General features: G+C 41.7%; 2 protein-coding genes across 2 annotated transcripts; both read left to right on the top strand.

Annotated features, from left to right (window-relative positions):
- Positions 1 to 5,111: 5,111 nt before the first annotated feature.
- Positions 5,112 to 10,125, top strand: LOC310771207 (GTPase IMAP family member 7-like). Its single transcript, XM_083663867.1, has 2 exons — positions 5,112 to 5,183; positions 8,676 to 10,125. Exons 1-2 carry the CDS (start codon positions 5,168 to 5,170, stop codon positions 9,275 to 9,277), a joined length of 618 nt encoding a protein of 205 aa, XP_083519993.1. The 5' UTR covers positions 5,112 to 5,167; the 3' UTR covers positions 9,278 to 10,125.
- Positions 10,126 to 14,055: 3,930 nt separating this feature from the next.
- LOC310771208 (GTPase IMAP family member 7-like) lies at positions 14,056 to 17,405 on the top strand. The gene is made up of 2 exons (XM_083663868.1): positions 14,056 to 14,261; positions 15,722 to 17,405. The coding sequence occupies exons 1-2, from the start codon at positions 14,162 to 14,164 to the stop codon at positions 16,777 to 16,779; spliced, it is 1,158 nt and encodes a 385-aa protein (XP_083519994.1). The 5' UTR covers positions 14,056 to 14,161; the 3' UTR covers positions 16,780 to 17,405.
- Positions 17,406 to 21,116: the final 3,711 nt, after the last annotated feature.

The raw sequence follows: 21,116 nt of genomic DNA, 5'->3' as shown, positions 1-21,116 counted from the left end.
GTGCATCATTCTACCTGCAGCAGGGGAGAGAAAACGATATCTTTCTGGACAAACTTTCACCAATCTAATTAATCTCATCATATAGGGATAGGCTATATTTTTCTAGCTGATGCATTTAGAACATTCTTTTCACTTTGATCTTGCTATAGTGTAGCGTATTTACATGCTTGCAGTATTTAAACTGCAGTTAGATTGGTTTGAGAAGCATAATAATATGGAATAATAGCCTATATATGGAGACAGACAGACGGGATGAAGGAAGGGGGGGGGGGGGGCAGAGGCTTGGCTTTGTCTGGTTTTACCGGATTTCTCCTGGAATTGGAGCTTAAAAGGCAAGCGTACTGCACTTCTCCAATGAGCGGACTGTGCATAATTTTACGCTTAAAAGGCGTGGTTATAATGGTTGAGGCTGCGTGTAGCGCCGATACCAAGATAGCGAGTGCGCTGGTGCACACCCACTAACTGCGCTAGGCGGCCTAGCACTAGGCCTTAAACGCAGTTTCTACGCCGATTGCAATGATAGGGCATGATCTCTATTTCAAGTTAGCTTGCTAGGTCAGCACTAACCCTGCTTAAAGCCTGCCTGAAGAAGAAAACAAGTGGGGCGGAGGGTGGGGGGAGTAACGAGACTTGGGGAGAGGTCAGGTGACCACGTGACCATTTGCATTCAAGAGACTTGCTGCTACCAGTTGTTAGAATTGCTGCGGTGAGGGAGGTACGGTGGTGCAGTGGTAAGCACTATCGCCTCACAGCATGAAGGTTGTGGGTTCGATTCCCACCTGGGACGATGTGAACGCTGAAGGAATGCGTGCCCGTCCGCATGTCCTCGAGTGCCCACCGCCCGGGTGGGGTCGTCAAAAGGGCCTTTCTGTGTGGAGTTTGCATGTTCTCCCCGTGCCTCCCGGGGGTTTCCTTCATATAGGAACCCCCTTCACAAAAACATGCAATATCCTGGTTGCTAATGTGGTTCCTCCTCTGGTCGTTAAGGGCGCCTGGTCAGAGGGAGGGGAACTGGTTGGAATAGCGTGAACCTCCCACATGCTATGTCCTACCGGTGAAGCTTCCTCTGTCAGGTGAAAAGAAGCGGCTGGCTGACTGCCCATGTCTCGGAGGAAGCATGGAGCCAGTCTCGGCTCTCCCCAGATCGGCAGAGGATGGAGTAGCAACCAGGATTGAGAAATCAAATGAGCACTAATGGGGGATAAAATGGGATTTAAAAAAAATCGGGGAAAAAAAAAAGAAAAAAAAAATTGCTGCGGTGAACCATCTAGAATAGATAGTAATGGAAGATCTATGGCGCAGAGTGTACACCCAGACTGCCATGCCTGCTGACTGGCTGCTTCACCACCTGGTACGGGAACTGTACCACCATGGAACGCAGGGCGCTACGGAGAGTGAGACGCGCGGCCCAGCACGTAACAGGATGTGAGTTGCCAGAACTGCATGAACTGTATAAACAGCGGTGCCTCAGGAGGTCCCTGAAGATCATCAAAGACACAAACCATCCCCACAACAGCCTGTTCTCCCTGTTACCCTCAGGGGGAAGATACAGGGTTCCAAAAGCATGCACAAATCGCTTGAGGAACAGTTTCTTCCCGCAGGCCACGAGACTCCTTAACATACACAAATAGTGTAGTAGCCGTACTGTACCGTACTGTAGCTGCTACCATTACGTATGTCTAATGTTTAATTGTATGTTTAATAAGGAATATGCTATTTGCACCTGTATGTCAAATACGCCGAATTTAAAACGCAGAGTTTAATTGTATGTTTAATAAGGAATATGCTATTTGCACCTGTATGTCAAATACGCCGAATTTAAAGGTCCCAATTCGTGCAGCTGTAACCTCTTAAAAACGTGTGTCTCTGGTCCATAAAACATGATTCTGGATTAATCTGTCGAAAATATTGCAACCCAGTTTGTTGTGACGGAGTTCTCACTTCCTCATCTGGTCGCTTCCCAAGAATGGCCTGTTTCTATAATATATTCAGAACTAACAGTTCCCATTGGCCGCTGAGGGAGAGCCCGCCCCAGGCTCCCAGCGGCCAATCAGATTAGCGTCTGTGGACCAGCACGCTAGGTTGCGAGTTATCGTTAACTTAACGGTACTACGCTAAAGAGGACATCTCAAAATGCCTAGACTTACCGAATGCACCTCTGCAGTTGCTGGATCACGTACAGTTGGCGTCGCTCCAGCTAGAAGTGTTAATTTTGTGGCTATAGACTAAATGGTGCAGGTAGCTTGTGTGAGAGGGACCCGCGCAGTATGCAGGAGGAAGCTAGTGACGTCGAAATTCCCCCAGATTCCCCTCTGGGCAAACGACGCGTTTGGGGGTGTGGCTTGGAGGAGACTGCTTGAGAGAGCTGTATAGGGACAAATCCAACTGTGGCAGTTCTGAGCGTGTGACCACTCATTACAGGGAGGGCTGACAGCAGTATATATGCATTTACAAGTAAAAACAGCTTTTGCACGGAATGGGACCTTTAAAATGTTTAAGCACGTCTAAAGTATGCACATGACATGTGCACCTATGTGCAGTGAATATGCCACTGTCTCTGACTTGTCTTATCACTATACTGCCTTATTGCTTGTTGTGTCTCTTGTTGTTTTTGCACTCATATGCCCTGTTATATTTATACTATGTTGTAAACGGAGTCCACAGCACAAGAATTTCACACGTGATACTTGTACCATGGAGTGACAATAAAAATCTTGAATCTTGAATCTTGAATCATTGCTGTAGCTGGCCTGGGAAACACAGCTAGCCAACATGGTCATAGTGGGTCTAAACTGTTTAAAATCACTAACTAACCTACCAAATACCATAAATCCACACAACTATAACATTTACACTAAAATAATCTATGCTAACAGCATAGATTGTGAAAAAGGTCTACATTCTGTAGACCTTTTTCACAGCAACCATTGGTGATAAATCAGGAAGTCAATGCAACATCAACATGGTCGGTTGCTGTGAAAAGTGCCAATAAACTACTCTCCTCACAGCGGTCTTGATGGTGAGGTGGGGGGTGGGTGGGAAAGGGGGGCTTCGTCGTGACGTAACAGGAACCGAAATCAGCCACTTGGGACGCCTCAGTGCGAAAGCGGGTTTCAACCCCTAGAGGGCATGAAAATTATCCAGTTTGTAGAATTCTAACAGTTTACTCTCAAATGTGTAGATTTTGATGAGAATCCATCAGTGAACTTCTCAAAAGCCATATGCATTGGTTTAAAGCTGAAAAGAAATACGTTTTAGGTTTTAGTTACACTTTAATGAAAGTGCAAGTGTATGCAGATGACACTGTTGTTTACACTGTACATGTGAGTCAGCAGCTGTGATGTTTTTCTCTGAAACCATGGGACAACCCCTAGTTCCTGACTGCAATGAGAGAGAGTACCACTGGTGAACAAGAAATAATGGGAGGGATATAACGATCTACTCTGTATACTCTTTGGTTTTCCCAAGACCTCACTAAGGTTCTGGACTGAGTGACTGACTGAGTGAGTGAGTGAGTGAGTGAGTGAGTGAGTGAGTGAGTGAGTGAGTGACTGAGTCACCCGTATATGTGGTGTTATAATCACGGTTCTGTGCCGTGGTAAAAACAGAAAGACGATCCGATGTAGTGGACCATTCCAAATAGTAAAAGGGGTGAACCTGTGGAACAATTTTGATGATGAAATGAAACTGTGCAACTCACTTAAGACCTTCAAAAATATGTATAAATGCAAGATCATAGATAAATATAAAACAGTGGTATAGTCATATTATATATATATGTATATATATTAGGGGTGTCACGATATTTCGTCGCACGATATATCGTGATATCAAAACGTCACGATATGTATCGTCAGAAAAAAATTACGATACAAAAAAATAAATAAAAAATAAATGTTTGCTCCTGAATAATAATAGAACAGATTTAGCAGAATCAACACGCATGAGTGAGGGGGTAGACTACTACTGGCATGGCAAAACAGCTCAAGGGGTACATTACATAGATTACATAAGTTTAGGGACCATTGAGCATGAGTTATTTAAGAAATAGATTGTATACTTTATTTTTCTTTCACCATGCAACAAACATTTAGTTTGTGACAGTGTGACACATTCTATTGCAAGAGAAGCATTATCTTCCATGTTGTTTTATAGTTATTATAATAACAATTTCCAAAAACAGCATTTGTTTTGTATTTTGTGTATTTCAAATGAAAGACTATTTTTCCAGTATTTTCCCAGGGCTCCCTTGAAAAGAGGTTTCGATTTCAACGGGACTCACATGGTTAAATAAATGATAAATAAATACATAAAAATTATTTACTTTTGTTAAAAAGAATATTGTTAAAATATCGTATCGTATCGTTATCGTGAACCCAATATCGTGTATCGTATCGTATCGTGAAATAAGTGTATCGTGACACCCCTATTATATATATATGTTTATATATATCTTAAATTATTTATCGCAAAATTATGGACAAAATCATGTGTTTAAATATCGAAGAATGTGTGCGTGTAGTGTACAAGTATGTATGTGTATACAGAAGTGTAAATGTGTTACCATGTAAATATACATCAATGTAAATCTGGTAGGGCGTATATGGATGTTTGTGTGGATGAATGTATGTAAGTATGGAAAGATGAATTTCGATGCTCCTTAGCCGAGACAACGCCAGTTTGAGTAACATTTTTTATTTTATTTTTTATTTTTCTTTAGTTCGCTTCTTTCATTCTCTAAATATGTTCTTTTGCACTATAAAGGCTTTTTGAGATTGTGTTAAAAGGGTAGACATAATAAGCCCCGGCTTCAGTCTACACATTTTGGTCTTGTTTGATCTATATGAAAATTCTTGTATTGATAATTGATTTCTGGAATAATATGACCAAATAAACTAATCAATCAATCAATCAATCAATCAATCAAATATATTTAATAAAACACATACCGTGTATTTTGGTGTCAGATATGACATGTATCTTGTTAAATACGATTTTTGCAGTTAAAAAAGTGGGTGGGACACAAACAGGGTTTTAAAAGGAGGGGGGTACATTTCCCCCGTCCACAGTAGAAATTACGCACCAGCTTGAGCACAGCCACAAAAGCATTTGGACTTCCACCAGTAACGGTTGCTAGCCATTCTGCACTGATTTCTTTTCTGACAACATGGACGCCTCGGCTGGTAAGTTAAGGTTTCTTCTTTTAGTCTTTATCTGTCAACACTGAGCAATGTAATTAATCTGACACACTTTAAACAATAGAATAGACGACATTTTGGTATAAATCCCATTTTAGCTGCTTTAGCTGCTACACTTAAGATGGAACCTTCTTCAACATTTCTGTGAATAGTGATGTTCTCAAAACACATAGCTGACAAATAAATGCTCCTAAATGCTATTTTTCCACGATGAATCACTTTTGAAATGTGCTTTTATTGTTGGGAGCTAATTGCTAATGTCAAATGTAAAAGAAAAAATAGTCAGACATGACCAGATAACCAGTTTAGCATGACTAGGATTTTGTTCATCTTGAACTCAGTCACTCCTACTCCGAGCAGTAACAAGGCAGATAAACAACTGAAATATTCCAATCTGAAATGTCATTTTATTCCATTTCATAATGATGAATAGGATTTGATTCATTTCATAAAATGAATCTTCATGTAACCAGCTTTTCTGGCCAAGTCTGCAGTGGCACATTTAGTTTGACAACAATAGAAACATTTTCATACTAATCTACAGACTATCTAAGATCAAGTGAGAGAAACAGAAGTAGAAACAGAGAAAAAGCTCCTAATTTGGGCTTTCAAAACTGGTAAATAACTGCTAAATCCTATACTCCAGCCAATTTCCTGATGGACATTTGATAGTGGGATTCACTGCATGCTCAGAAATCGGAATGAATTCTAGTAAAGGCATCCACAGATGCCTTTGTGATAATTTCTCGTTTCCATATATAATCAAAGTCATGTACTGAAGGAGAGTGAGTCAGATAACTGTGAGGGAGAAATTCAGTGGTCCTGTACTGTCAAATCTTCCCCTCCCCCATTTCCACCATTTTCTCTGGTTTAAGCAAACCAGACATTTGTAACATTTTCTTTGCAGTCAGGGGTTGCAAGTCTATAACTAGGGTTGGGTACGTAAACCCGGTACCACCGGTACCAAATTGCAACGCAGATTTAGGAGCAATGCTCATAGTCCAGGCATTTTATGCAAATATGTGGGTCAACCTCACACCAATTGCAACAAAACCAAACTCAACTGATTTTGTATCCTCAATATGTCCTCAATGAAGGAAAAAAAGTGTTAAGGAAATGTATGAAGGGAAAGTTTTGAAAATGACCTAAATATGATGGTAGCCTACCAAAAACGTTTTTTTTTTTTTTTTAATGTGCCATAAATCTCATCACTTATGTGTGTTTTACTTCAAGGAGAAAAAAAATAAAAAAAATAAAAAAATAAAATGTTAAAAAATAAATAAAAAAACGTTTTTGGTAGCATCATATAGGTCATTTTCAAAACTTTCCCTTCATAAATTTCCTTAACACTTTTTTTCCTTCATTGAGGACATATTGAGGATACAAAATCAGTTGAGTTTGGTTTTGTTGCAATTAGTGTGAGGTCAAGTGACATTTTTACTGGACTATCAAGCTGCTAAGTGAAATAGCCGCCCTCCGGTGTTTTCCGAAACTGGTGCCGCACTTCACTAACATTATCGTTTGGAGCGTGCACTGCTTGGAATCATCTAAATAATAAATAAAAAAATCCACTTTAAATCCGTCTTGAATTTTAAAAAGTATCGGGTCAGGCACCGTTTTGGCACCAGTAGCATCTTAAAAATATCATTTTAGCAGTGGTATTGGAAAAATACAAAATTATATCCATCCCTATCTATAACGGCTGTGTGAAGTGTGCATTGGACTTTTATTGCGAAGGGCTGCCTGAAGTGTGTGTTGGACTTTTACTGTGAAGGGCTGTGTGATGTGTGTGTTGGACTTTTATTGTGAAGGGCTGTGTGAAGTGTGTGTTGGACTTTTATTGTGAAGGGCTGTGTGTGAACTGTGTTAGACTTTTATTCTGAAGAGCTGTGTGAATGTAGAATATACGCCGCCCACATTATGACATGATTATGACATCATGTATGATATCATCAGTGATTTATTACCTCATCACTGACTGTGGCATCATCAGTGATTTATAACATCATCGTCGATATGACATCACTATAGTAGTGACCTGGCCACCAGGCAGAGCTGTCCATTTTCAAATTTCAGATTCATATTAAAAGGAAACCCTCTGCTTCCACATAATAATTTCACTTCAGAAAGACAGACAGCCACCTCACAGTGGCTCTCGGGAAGTTTCATGTCATTCTGATGTAGCATCATTAGTGATTATGACGTCACCCACCACTGTCTGTGACATCATTAGTGATTTATAACATCTGTTAGATGATGTCACCGATGATGACGACTGTTAGGATTATGTCACTGCTGATGATGATGTCACCAATGATGTCGACAGTGATGATGTCATAATTGATGATAATGTCATGATTGATGATTTCACTGATGATGTTGAAGGTTACTATTACAGTGATGATGTCACTGTGGCATTGTATGGGGGTTAAAAAATTCTGTACCGCAGGCTCTCTGTTCCTGAGCTGCGGGCACCATCATTTCCGGTGCTGCAGGCTTTGTGTTCCTGAGCTGCGGGCACCATCAGGCCATGCGCCAGGTGGCGCCCGTAGAGGTTGAGGTACTGTTAGATGATGTCACCGATGATGACGACTGTTAGATGATGTCATCAATGATGATGTCAGCACTGTTGTCAATGATGATGATGTCACTGCTGATTATGATGTCAGCAATGATGTCAACAGTGATGATGTCATAATTGATGATAATGTCATCATTGATGATGTCACTGTTCTTCTTCTTCTAATGGCTTTCCGGCAGACTGGATGGATGCCTTGCGGCACATTGCTGCCTCTCACAGTTAGATGGTCTCACTCTAGACCTGGTTCTTCTTCTTCCTTCAAGTTTCCGGTGTTTCTCACACCTCCTCAATCTTGGCTGTTGCTCCTCATCTCATGTTCCTCCGCTCCTCATCCCTCCTGAGCAACGTGCCTTCACCTTCGTGAAGGGCTCCTCCGTTAATAGAGATTTCAGCCCAGGGGCGGAAACCATCTTCTGGTTCCCAAAACCTTCTCCAGCATCCCTCTTCCCCACAGCCAATGTCACTGTTGAAGGTTACTATGCCACAGTGATGATGTCACTGTCATCATTGAAGACATCAGTGATGATGTCATAAATGATGATAATTTAATCATTGATTGATGATTTACACCTGACATATGATGTCATGTCACTGTTGAAGTTTAGTGATTTCACTTATCATGTCATACTGTCATGTGATGTCGCATTCGAGGGCTATGAGAGTCAGCTCTGCCAGCTTCACACTGTCAGATAGTAGAATCAGCCATGGCCAGTCTCCATGTGTGTGTGTGTGTGTGTGTGTGTGTGTGTGTGTGTGTGTGTGTGTGTGTGTGTGTGTGTGTGTGTGTGTGTGTGTTTAAATTCTGTTTTCTGAATTTCTATGGAATTCATTTATTACAAAAAGTGACAAGTGGCAAGAGACAGTCTCACTGATACAGAGTTGTTATTCTCTTCTAGAGCCGAGTACAAGGAGGATAGTCCTGCTGGGGAAAACTGGAGTTGGGAGAAGCAGCACGGGAAACACCATATGTGGAGAGACTGTGTTCCAGACGAGTGGTGGGGCTGCGAATTCTATGACAAATGTATGTCAAGCAGAGACCAGAACTGTGGAGGGAAGGTGCATCACTCTGATCGACACTCCTGGATTCTTTCACACAGCCATGCCTGAGGAGCAGCTGAGGTCTGAGATGGTGAGGTGTATCACAGCATGCTCTCCTGGGCCTCACGCATTCCTCATTGTGCTGAAGGTGCGGAATTTCACAGGCCAGGAGCAAGATGTGATCACAAAAATCACAGAATATTTCTCTGCGCAAGCTTTCAAACACGCCGCACTTCTCTTCACTCACGGTGACAGTCTCAAAGGACAGACAATCGAGGACTTTGCTAAGACGGGTCCTGAAGCTCTGAAAGATCTTGTGGAGAAGTGTGGCGGCCGGTGTCACGTCCTCGATAATAAACGCTGGAACAAAAGTCAGAACCAGGTCCAGGTGGCAGCGCTGCTCAGCAGTATAGACAGCATAGTGGAGGAACACAGTGGAGGCTGCTACACCAGGAAGTAATGTAGAGAGCGCTACAACAGCGATAAAGCATTAGACCAGGGGTGCCCAAATTATTTCCCATGAAGGGCCAAAACTCAATCTGGGTGGAGGGCCGAGGGCCAAAACTAAACGTTGTGGAATTACATTAAAATGTATTGTGTTTTATAGAAAATTAACATTCTAAATCTAAAATAACATTTCAATATAATAATCTACTTTTTATCTGTTTGGTAATTGTAATAATTTGCAATTGGTTATATATATTTAAAAAACATCTGCATTTGTGGGGAGCTTAAACATTTAATCAGTAAACAGCCAGTTAAAAACAGTTGTATTTTCCACCTTTGTAATCAAGAGAGAAATTTGACTGAATTCACAACTTGAAAAATCCTCAAAGTACTTTGAAAATCAGTTTCGTAGTGGCGACGTATATTGTACTCTTTCAAAATAGCCACTCTGTCTGCAAATGAGACAAACGGCTGTTGAATTTACTTCGGGGGAAAAAATACTCGTCTTGCCACTCCATCCTAAACTTTCTTTTGTCAGTGTGCCACTGCCGTGATGATGATCCGTCCATCTTGCTGAGCTGGTGTAAAGCCAGTGAGCTCACCCCCCAACCAGGTGATTCAGCCAACCAATCAGGAGCAATCAATCCTCAGATAGCAATGCCTCACACCCGTGTGATAGAGTCGGGCAGAGAGAATACCGCAGCTGCACAAAATTAACGTTAATCATAGATAGAAGAGTCCCGACATCTCCATTCAGGCGCGGACTGCATAATCGGGCACGTCGGGCAACTGTGGCCTGGCCTGAAAAAAAAAAAAAATACCCCCAAATCCATGGCGGGCCAAAAAAAAAGAGCTTGGCCCGCGGGCCCCAAATTGGGCACCACTGCATTAGACAGTCGCATATCACATGAAGAGGCCAGAAGGCGAAAACATTTTTTTTTTATGTTTTTGATTAAACTTTTATATTTTGTTTGGGTTATGACTTTATGATTGCCCTTGTTGCCTTTGTGTTCAGTGGTCAGTTAGTCTCTTAAAACAGACTGTCTCATCTACATCCGGCGAATCCAGCTATACAGTCTGTACGTTACACCCCCAGAACATGCACAAGGAAGTTGGGGAAAAAAACCTTCAGACTGGAAGGAAGTTCGACAAAATCCGACCAATCACGACACGTGTGTCCACGGAAAAAAATTCTGATTGGACTAATGAGCGGAAGACCCGCCTTAAAAAAATTCTGATTGGACTAATGAGCGGAAGACCCGCCTTTCTGCTTCCCATTCCGGTTGGTGCATGATTCTCCCCCACGAAGTACAGACGGTATGGCGGAAGCATTTGAAAATTGCGGAAGCCAACTCGTCTGTTCTAAGAGACTAGTGGTCAGTGGTGTGTAAAGTACTCAAAAGCCATACTTACTTGAGTAAAAGTACAGATATCTTACCAGAAAAAGACTTTGGTAAAAGTCAATGTCACCTATTAGAATGTTACTTGAGTAAAAGTATTAAAGTAGCTCACATTTTCCGTACTTAAGTATCAAAAGTAATTTTCTTATATTAAATGTAGCCTTATGTATTGAAAGTAAAAGTACGAGTAAATGCTGTTCATTTAAAAAAGCAAGCAAAAGACATGCAATTGGCAAACAATGTTTCCAACTGGAATTCCCACTGGAATGGAGTGTGGATGATTAATGTATGTGATTAGGAGGACTGATTCACCAAACCTGCTTGCTTGCAGGCTACCACATTTCTTCAGATTTGACTTTGTAACTAAGATGCTTAGGGGAAATGTAGTGGAGTAGAAGTATACATTTCATTTGGGAAATTTAGTGGAGTAAAAGTGAAAGTTGACAGAAATATAAATACTCAAGTAAAGTACAGATACTCAGATGAATACTGTACTGTACTTAAGTATTATTACTTTGTTACATTATACCACTGTTTGTGTTATCAAAAGCAAAAATACATACATTTAATGAACATGTGTAATTAACATAATTTATTTTTTAAGAAGTCATTCTTTACTATTTCTTAGTTGATTTTTAAGAAGTCATTCTTTACTATTTCGCACAAGTTGTACAACTGCTTTTCCTTACAGTTCATCATTTGATTGCTCTTGTCTATTTTTCCTTACTTATTTCACCAAAGTTCAGTTCAGCTGCAGGTTGTTTGTCAGCTCATATCAGGCATTGCTTTTGTGCTTCAAACTTTAACCACTGCTTCCTGTAATTAGCAAACCACAGAGATTCAATGTGATTCCTGTTCTCGTCAAAAAGTAAATGATGATAATGTCTCCTCCTGAATTTAGTTTGAATTTGGACATCCGAGTTGTTGGAAGATGATTTTTCCATCATTTTCTTTGATCTGTTCATTTCTACATTAAATGTGTGTATTGCTTTGTAACAAATGAATGATTCAACAATAAAACTCAACTGCTCACACGTCCTTTCACGTGTCTCCTTTTTCACAAAAGCATTAACACTTAATGTTCAGGCTGCTAGCAATAGAAACTCATAGTGCAAGAAGCTTATAGTATGCAGCACAACAAACAGATAAGAAGTTTATCTAACATGATCTAACATTGGTTTATAGATAGAGAAATTAGGCGTTTTTTTCCTGCTCCCCGCGTTCAAAATATCATCAAACCAAGCAGGTTGCGTTATCTCAAGACTGGGAAAATATTTCCTCACATATTCGCTGATCTGTAAATATCTAAAGAAATTATTCCTGGGGAGACAGACCGTAAAGGACTTGGAATTGATCAAAGGATGTCCAAACTCAACAAGAACATCTGTCTGTTCAAACCATATTTGAGAAAAAGGTAATCCGTCTGCCACCTCGAGTCCTGAAGGATCCTTTACATATTTTATTTTCTGAATATGATTTATTTGTTACCTTCTGGCAGACGCTACAGAGCTAGTCGATACAAGAGAACCGCTATAAGCTCTCCTTCCTCCAAACTTGCACAACCAGTCCCAGCATCCCTTAGGATGTGGGGGGAGGTCCTACCTCACTTAGGATGTGGGGGGAGGTCCTCTACGAAAGGAGGTATTGCAGCTTCAAGCTCTTGTTATGCTCTTTATTTCATTTAATCTTATTTGATCTTATTTTATGATTTTAATCATTTTATTCTTTTATATTCTACCTCTTAGAAGTACGGTCGAGAATTTCTCTTTTAATATTCTACCTCATGAGGTAACAATGTATGCAATCTTCTATAGTGTATGTGCAGTACACTTTTGTATCCTCCCTTGGTATACTGTATGTGTTGCTGATGGAGTGTCATTTTTATTATTTTTTTTTACTTATTTTTTTATCTTCGGAAATGGCTATGAGTTGAACAAATAATGCAATGAAGCTTGTGCAACAATCATTATGTCTTAGAGTACATAGTGCTTTTGCTTTAACGAGGCATCCGAGTAATCTGTAAATCTCTTTCCCTTTTTATTCAGGCTTGTGCTCCCTCTCCTCTCTCCCCCTCTCTCGTTTCTCCCCCTCCCTCTCTCGTCTCTCTCTCAACCCCCACCTCCTCTCCTTTGTCTTCATCCCCCTCTTTCTTTCACTTGAACATAAGCAGAAAGTACCTCAAGTTACATCGCTGATGACATCACTTCCAGCACAAATCTTGATAGACCAGCACGGCTGAGTCTGTCTGTCAGAACGTTGTTGTGTTGTGATCTTAAAAATTAGTTTTAATTGGATAAACATCACAAAGTGAATACCCCCCAACCAACCCTCCCCATCGTAAAAAGACGGCTGCTGCTCATGTACGATAATTTCCCTCCCAAAATGATATTGTTGACCATCTCGTACGATAATTCAACATTTCCCACCTGCTCCTCATCTCTCAATCACACACTGAATAGCTACACACAGGAGGAAAGGAGAGATGTTAAGACATGACAAACAAACATATGACCCAGGGTCATAATATACAGTTAATAGCTAGCATTAGCCACCTGTTAGCTGTTAGTCACGTGGGCGTAAAACACCACTCAATGACAAATTTGATAACTGTTAACCAGTTCGAGTTACGCTCTTTATGTAAAGCCCACCAGCTTTGATATCTGTTGGCCGATTTGTTGATAATAAGCAATATCGTGGATTATAAACTAACGTTTTTTAGGCGATCGATGTGGGGAAACAAGTTGTTCTGTTTTTGTTTTGTTTTGTACAACAACGCTGCCGTCATTATGCTGCAGTGGAACAAGCTATAACCTTCGGTTCTGATCAATCTAAGTTCTTCGGCACAAATGATGACGCACGATGATACAGCGCGCGCTGATGTGTGTTTGACATGAAACACCAAACTTTACACAGGTAGAACAACTGACTGGAGGGGGCCTTTATTCACAATATTGATGTCTCATAGTAATCTTCACAGATCACTTCATGATGTCCCCTTTCTTTCTTTTCATACCCTCTCAAAAGAAAGACATTCAATCTAACTGATGTTGGCATTTCATGTTTTCCTCATTCAGTGAGCAGTTTGTCCAATGTGCATGCATGGCATTCTATAGAAGCGAGACTGATAGAACCACGTAGACAGGCTGTTCATGTCGGCTACTCGTCCGAGGGCTATATCAGAACCTTACAACCAGCTCAATTCACATTCTCAGCCAGAATCTGACGGCTGGCTAAACACTCGTGTATTTTGGGGTTAAAAAAGTGGGTGGGACACAAACAGTGTTTTGAAGAGAGGGGAGGGGGGGGGGGGGGTACATGTCCCCCCCGTCCACAGTATAAATGATGCACCAGCTTGAGCACTAGCCTAGGTAAACCCAGCCACCACGTGACCTGCTCTCTCAGTTCCCAGTCACTATCGTCTAGCGAACGGGCCATTCAGATCGATTTCTGGGGCACATAGTGACTGAGAACAGGTCTGAGAGCAGGTCACGTGGGGGATGGGTTTACCCAGGCTACTTGAGCACACCCACAAAAGCATTTGGACTTCCAGCGGTTGCCAGCCATTCTGCACTGATCTCTTCTCTGACAACATGGCCGGTGAGTTAAGGTTTCTTCTTTTAGTCTTTATTGGTCAAAACTGAGCAATGTCATTAATCTGACTATTTGGTATAAATCACATTTGAGCTGCTTTAGCTGCTACACTGAAGATGGAACCTTCTGCAACATTTCTGTGAATAGTGATGTTCTCAAAACACATAAGCTGATAAGTAAATGATCCTCAATGTTCTTTTTCAATTATGAATCACTTTTGAAATGTACTTTTATCGTCCGGAGCTAATTACTAATGTCAAATGTAAAACAACAAGGTCAGGCATTAAACCATTTTAGCATCACTAGGATTTTGTTCATCTTGAACTCAGTCACTCCTGCTCTGAGCAAAGACAAGTCATTTGATTCCATTTCATAATGATAAATAGGATTTGATTATTAATTTCATTAAATTAATCTTCATGTAAGCAGCTTTTCTTTTCCGTGGGAAACCTGGCCAAGTCTGCAGTTGTACATTTAGAATAAACAATCCTGTAAACATTTCATTGACAGACTGAGAGAAAGTGAGAGAAACAGAAGCAGAGACAGAGCCCTGTTCTTCCTGCTGTCAGTGTGTTTGTGTCCTGTGTGAAAGGTCGAGCTTTCAAAACGGTTCAATAATAACTAGGCTAAATGCTACTCTTTACTTTTTTACTTTACTTTACTTTACTTTACTTTACTCCAGTCAAAAGCCCAGTAAATGCGTCACACAGGTTACATTTTGTAACTCTAGTTATATGATCACAGGTGGAGCCCAGTAACCCCATTTGCTATTGTCTTAGTCTGATCATGTAGGAGGAATAGCAGACTGACTTTGCATGTGTGTCAGCCAGTCAGGGTGAGTTGTTTCATGGCAGTGTATAAAAGCAGGGGTTCTGCTGCACTACAACTCCACTTTATGGTCGCAGTCAGCGGCTAAAGAGCAGCAGGTCATCGGCTACTGGGCTCCACCTGTGATCATATATCAATAACACTGGCTGCCATTGGCTAAAATTAAAAGCCACACAAAAGCCCGGAAAGTGCGTCCTATACCGGATATGAACGACTCAGGAAAATAGGTGAATCGACTCGGGAAACACTGACGTTACTGCCTGCGGGACTGGTACATAGAGATTGTTGACTAATGTGTAGACAAACTATTCTTTCTCTAAAAGGTCCTTACACATCGGGGGCGTTTTGTTCATGCGATTTTTTCATGCGATTAATTCGCACATCAATCACATTTTCCGAGCCTATATCAGTCAATGCAACCGTGCATACCAACGGCGAAGTTTCGCTGAGCGTTATTCGCATCGCAATTTCGTGCCGTATATTCGCATCGCTCTTGATGTGTAAGGACCTTAACTGAGGCATATTTTGCAAAGTGTAGTATTTACTGTGCAACACAAATGAATCAAAACATGTCTAAAACCAAAGTGACAAGTGGCAAGATACAGTCTCACTGATACAGAGTTGTTATTCTCTTCTAGAGCCGAGTACAAGGAGGATTGTCCTGCTGGGGAAATCTGGAGCTGGGAGAAGCAGCACAGGAAACACCATATTTGGAGAGACTGTGTTCCACACAAGTGATTCTGCAAACTCTGAAACAAGTATTTGTCAAGCAGAGACCAGAACTGTGGAGGGAAGAGGCATCACTCTGATCGACACTCCTGGGCTCTTTGACATAACCATGTCTGAGGAGCAGCTGAGGCCTGAGATAGTGAGGTGTATCACAGAGTGCTCTCCTGGACCTCATGCGTTCCTCATTGTGCTGGAGAAGGAGACGTTCACACATCAGGAGGAAGAAGTCGTCAAAAAGATCAGCGAATATTTCTCTGCAGAAGCTTTCAGACACGCTGCAGTTCTCTTCACTCATGGTGACGAGCTCAATCCAGGAGAGACAATCCAGCAGTTTGTCAGTCAGAGTGAAGCTCTGAGAGATCTTGTGGAGAAGTGTGGCAGCCGGTGTCACGTCGTCGATAATGAATACTGGAACGACGACAAGCAGGATGACTACAGGAAGAACCAGGTCCAGGTGGCAGCGCTGCTCCGCACTATAGACAAGATAGTGGCGGATAACAATGGAGGCTACTACACCAATGAGAAGCTGCAAGAGGTGGAGAGAGAGATACAACAAGAGGAGGAGAAAATTAGACAGTCATCAGCAAACATCTCACAGGAAGAGACCAGAAAGAAGGCTAAACACAGTGTCTTTAAGAAGCTCAAGGTCAAATTTGCATCTGTTGCAATAGGAGCATTGATGGGGTTTGTCCTTGGTGTGGGAGCAGCAGCAGCAGTGGGAGGAGCAATTGGAGGACCAGCAACCTTATTAATTGGAGGACTAATAGGAGGTGTTGCAGGTAGTTTGATTGGATATGATGCAGCTGAGGGGGCAGAAACAGTTAGCGAGGGCATAGGGGAGACAATTAAGGCTTTCAAGAAAGGACCTCTGCAAGCAATGGCTGATCTTAATCTGAAGACAACAGAATCAAAACAAGAAAAGAGCAGTGATCTCGGAGAAGATAGTGAAACAAATCCTGTTATATAAATCTCTTTATATGGGGTGTATGTGCAAAATCTGGATAGAAAATACAACTAGCGTACATCGCCATTCAATGTATCAAAATAAATTACAAATTATCGCTGTGAGCGAAGGTATTTTATTGAAAACCATGTAATTTGTATTTTCAAATAAAAAAATATATACGTTGAAACATCTGACCTATCCATTGCAATGGTAAAATGATAAAATGGACTGCATTTATATAGCGCTTTTATCCAAAGCGCTTTACAATGTGCCTACATTCACCCATTCAGCTGTCACGCAGGTGCTGGCACAGCCATCGGGAGCAATTTTGGGTTCAGTGTCTTGCCCAAGGACACTTCGACATGCGGACTGGAGGAGCAGGGGATCGAACCACCGACCTTCTGGTTGGTGGACAACGCGCTCTACCTCCTGAGCCACAGCCGCCCCCCCATAATAATTCAATGTTATGTTGTTTTTCTCTTCTGTTTCTTCTTAGTTGTTTTTAAGTTCAATTTGTGACCTACAACTACTTCATTACATTCCAAAAGTTGTTTTCTTTCGAGCTGATTTGACCTGCTGGTAAACATGTGTCATTACAGTATGTGTGCGATGAACATTCACCATGCAATTAAAGTAAAGGGAGGGAGAAAAACATGCTGTTCTCCATTGTATCTTCAAACAAATTACATTTGTTTTTGTTTTGTTTTTGACTCAGGTTAATAAATACAAATGACAAAATACTCAAAAAGTAATTAAAACATGTATTTAAAATACATCAAATTCTCCACCCGCGTGGGCCAGAGAAGGAGAGAGAGAAGGAGAGAGAGAGAGAAAACCCAGCAGCACCGCACCAATTTATAGGCAAAAATCCATTGGGATTCAACACATTAACATGACTTTCCATGGTCAGAAAAAGTCACCAGAATTTTTGAGAAATAAACTCGCCAAGGGGGTCTGAAAAGTAGCTAAATAGTCGCCAAGTTGGCAAAACTGGTTAACACAAGTTTATGAAACTGAGACCTTTGTGTTCATCAAGATCATCTCCACAAATGAACACCACTTTTATGATTTTTGAAGCGTAAATGCGATCGACAATAATCACAGTCGTCTCGGCTGATGCCCATTGGGTCTTGAGGCAAGCAGCCAGTGGTGTAGCAGCAGCAGCTTGGCCCCTCCTCTACAGGAAGGCATCAGTAAAGAATCAATTAAAAACAGTGGATAGTTACAAGGCCGATGGTTTGATCTGTCTCTCTCTCCCATGGCAGCCTTCTCAACTGTTGTCCTCATGGCCTTAAGCTTATCTGACCTGGAATGGTCTCTCAAGGAGGTAGCGTAGTCCATCACTCAGGTCGCTTTCACATATAAGCTGTTTGGTCCACTTTAAATGCACCAGAGTTCGTTTCCTTGGATAGAGCGCTTGATTTGGGGTGGTGTGAAAGCTCAAACGAGCTCTGGTGCGGAACAAGTTATTACATTATGGGATTTTACACTTTTGATAAAGTGAAGTGTACATTTTATTACATGATCAGGAAATGATTATAGATGTAATCGCTGCACACTGTGTTTCACTGCACGCCAGAATTATGGACATGAGCTTCTCCATATTACAGGAAATCATGTGTGTGTGTTTCCAAACCCCTGAGCTTTCAAATCTCTTCTCGTGTTGGGCACGGCTGTCGCAATGGACCAGAATTAGCATGGACTTTTAGAGAGAATAGGACAATGTGCTGGGATAGACAGAGTATAGAGAGAACTGAGCACAACAGTTCTCTTGTTATATTTGCTCTGTAGATTTTCCTCTCCCTTCCCCTTTCCACTGGTTTCCTTGGCATCCAGCATGCACTCCACCTCCTCCAGAGACTGTTAAAGGAACAGTTGAGTTGTAGTCTCTTAGAACAGACGAGTTGGCTTCCGCAATTTTCAAATGCTTCCGCCATACCGTCTGTAGATAGATAGATAGATATTTTTATTTCTGTGTCATGCACCATATTCAAGGTGCCCAGCCCGTCTGGGCTTACAAGACACAAATCATTCAAGTTCAACAATACAAACAAATCAACAAACAAGCACTGTACTTCGTGGGGGAGAATCATGCACCAACCGGAATGGGAAGCAGAAAGGCGGGTCTTCCGCTCATTAGCCCAATCAGAATTTTTTTAAGGCGGGTCTTCCGCTCATTAGTCCAATCAGAATTTTTTTCCGTGGACACAAGTGTTGTGATTGGTCGGATTTTGTCGAACTTCCTTCCAGTCTGAAGGTTTTTTTCCCAACTTCCTTGTGCATGTTCTGGGGGTGTAACGTACAGACTGTATAGCTGCATTCGCCGGATGTATGAGACAGTCTGTTTTAAGAGACTAGTTGAGTTGGCACAACATGCTAATTCCATCATAACTTCTAAAGGTTCCTCCCAGAGCTTCAAAATGTTCCTCAAGAATGGGTTCTTCTAAGAACCTTTTTCTTGAAGGTTCCTCAAAGCACCTTAACACGTTGACTGCCAACAACGAGTTGAGTCGTCAAACACAATCCAGCTGTTCACTGCCAACGACGAGTTGAGTCGTCAAAAAAAAAAAAAAATTTTTTTTGACGGTGCTACGTGGATCAATGCCCCCCACGTCTCCTATGGAGATATTGGGAGTATTGAATGTGTATAATCTATTTTACCGACCAGCTAGGTGGCGACGGTGCCCTCCCGACAGAGATTAAGTCAACCAAAAGCAGCCGCCTCCCGCAGCTGCTTCCTCCATTCTCAAGGAAACGGCTTGCCGATTTTACAGTCATCAGGCACCAGACTCGCCGCTCTCGGGCCGCGCCAGCAGCAGCACACGGGGGATTGCAAATTTGCATAAGCCTAGAGTCGCACGGGGCTTCATCGGGGCTCTCAAACCCAAGAGACGAGTGAGCCCTATCCACACTCGCTGCCAGGGAGGGAGGCTGCTCGAACTCGCTGCCAGGGAGGGAGGCTGCTCGAACTCGCTGCAGCAGCAGCAGCAGCAGAGCACTCGGCTTGTGACAAACGCAGGCTGAAAGCCACTAGACACGCCCACGGAGGGAGGAGTTGAAGAAGAGGGCGTTCAGAACTATATTGTTTTGATGTCTGATCTCTCACTGATGCCAAAAATATATGGTTAAAGTGACTGTTCTGCCTGTTTGATTGAATTTCACAAAACTGCGATTATCTCAGCTTTCAGTCTCAGACAGCTGAAACCATGCTGTACTCAACGGCTAATATCTACATAACTACTAACTCTACAAACTAACTCTTTTAGACAGAGAAAGCACACATTCTATTAGTACTTTTCTGAACTTTGTGTTCACAAACTCCAAGCAGAAAAGAATCCTCGGCTCTTTTAAAATGAGCCAGAATCCTCAAAAAACGGCCTGGCAGAAGCTCCTACAGCAAAAAAAAAACGGCTGGCAGTCAATGTGTTAAGAGGTTCCTCTACAGTTTCAAATTGAAGAACTTCAAAAATGTCCCCAAGGAAGTCGTTTTAACTGCACATCCCCATGCCAATGGAAGGTTGGGTGAAGTTTTTTAGTCCACAAAACATACATGGAGTTTTCCTGGGAAACAGAGTTACAGAATTCAAATGTATAACCAAAAAAATCCTTCATGCTCATCTGATGTAATCCAAGGAGATGTCAAGTTGAAAAGATCCTGTTTTGAGTTGAAATCTTCACTGTAGCCGTCAGCTGAACGGCACATTTTCACTCACTTTATCTCACTCACTGGGCGCAGGCTGCGTGGATAAGCTCTGCCATTATTTATTTTTAAATGTATTTTTCTAATTCCATTTAGATCACCATACGCTGATCATCTGTTCTTCTTTGTTCCTAGAATTTCTAAAGAAATTGGACGATGTGCCTTTAAATTTGAAGCTCCATCTGACTGGAAAAATGTGCCTAGCTCACTTAGAGGTCATTTACACCTGGCGTTAACATGCGTTTTCTGTGATCAGATTGCAATCAGATTGTGTTTTATCACTAGAAAGTAGGTGTAAACACCCCCAAAACACATTGAAGAAGGATTGCAATCTGATCGGCCAAACCACCGTCAGGTGGTCAGGGATGCATTGTGTACACATTGAACACAAGTGTAAATGCAATGTGTCCTCTCAATCTGGATACAGCAACTTTATGCGGATTGAGAGGACACCCATTTCTGAGAAACGAAAACACATGTTAATGCCAGGTGTAAATGGAATCAGGTTAATGTGGTCAAGTACAATCAGATTGCAATCTGATGGCAGAAAACGCATGTTAATTCCAGGTGTAAATGGCCTCTAAGATCCATTACATCTTGTCATTCTTTTAAGGCATATCTCTTCACTCTTCTTCAAACAGACTGTTCTTGCTTCTAA

This window comes from Poromitra crassiceps (genome assembly GCF_964638095.1).
Source record: "Poromitra crassiceps genome assembly, contig: HAP1_SCAFFOLD_427, whole genome shotgun sequence".
In the NCBI taxonomy this organism is placed as follows: domain Eukaryota; kingdom Metazoa; phylum Chordata; class Actinopteri; order Beryciformes; family Melamphaidae; genus Poromitra; species Poromitra crassiceps.
Note: the sequence above shows the minus strand (reverse complement) of the source record. Positions and strands in the feature narration are given on the sequence as shown.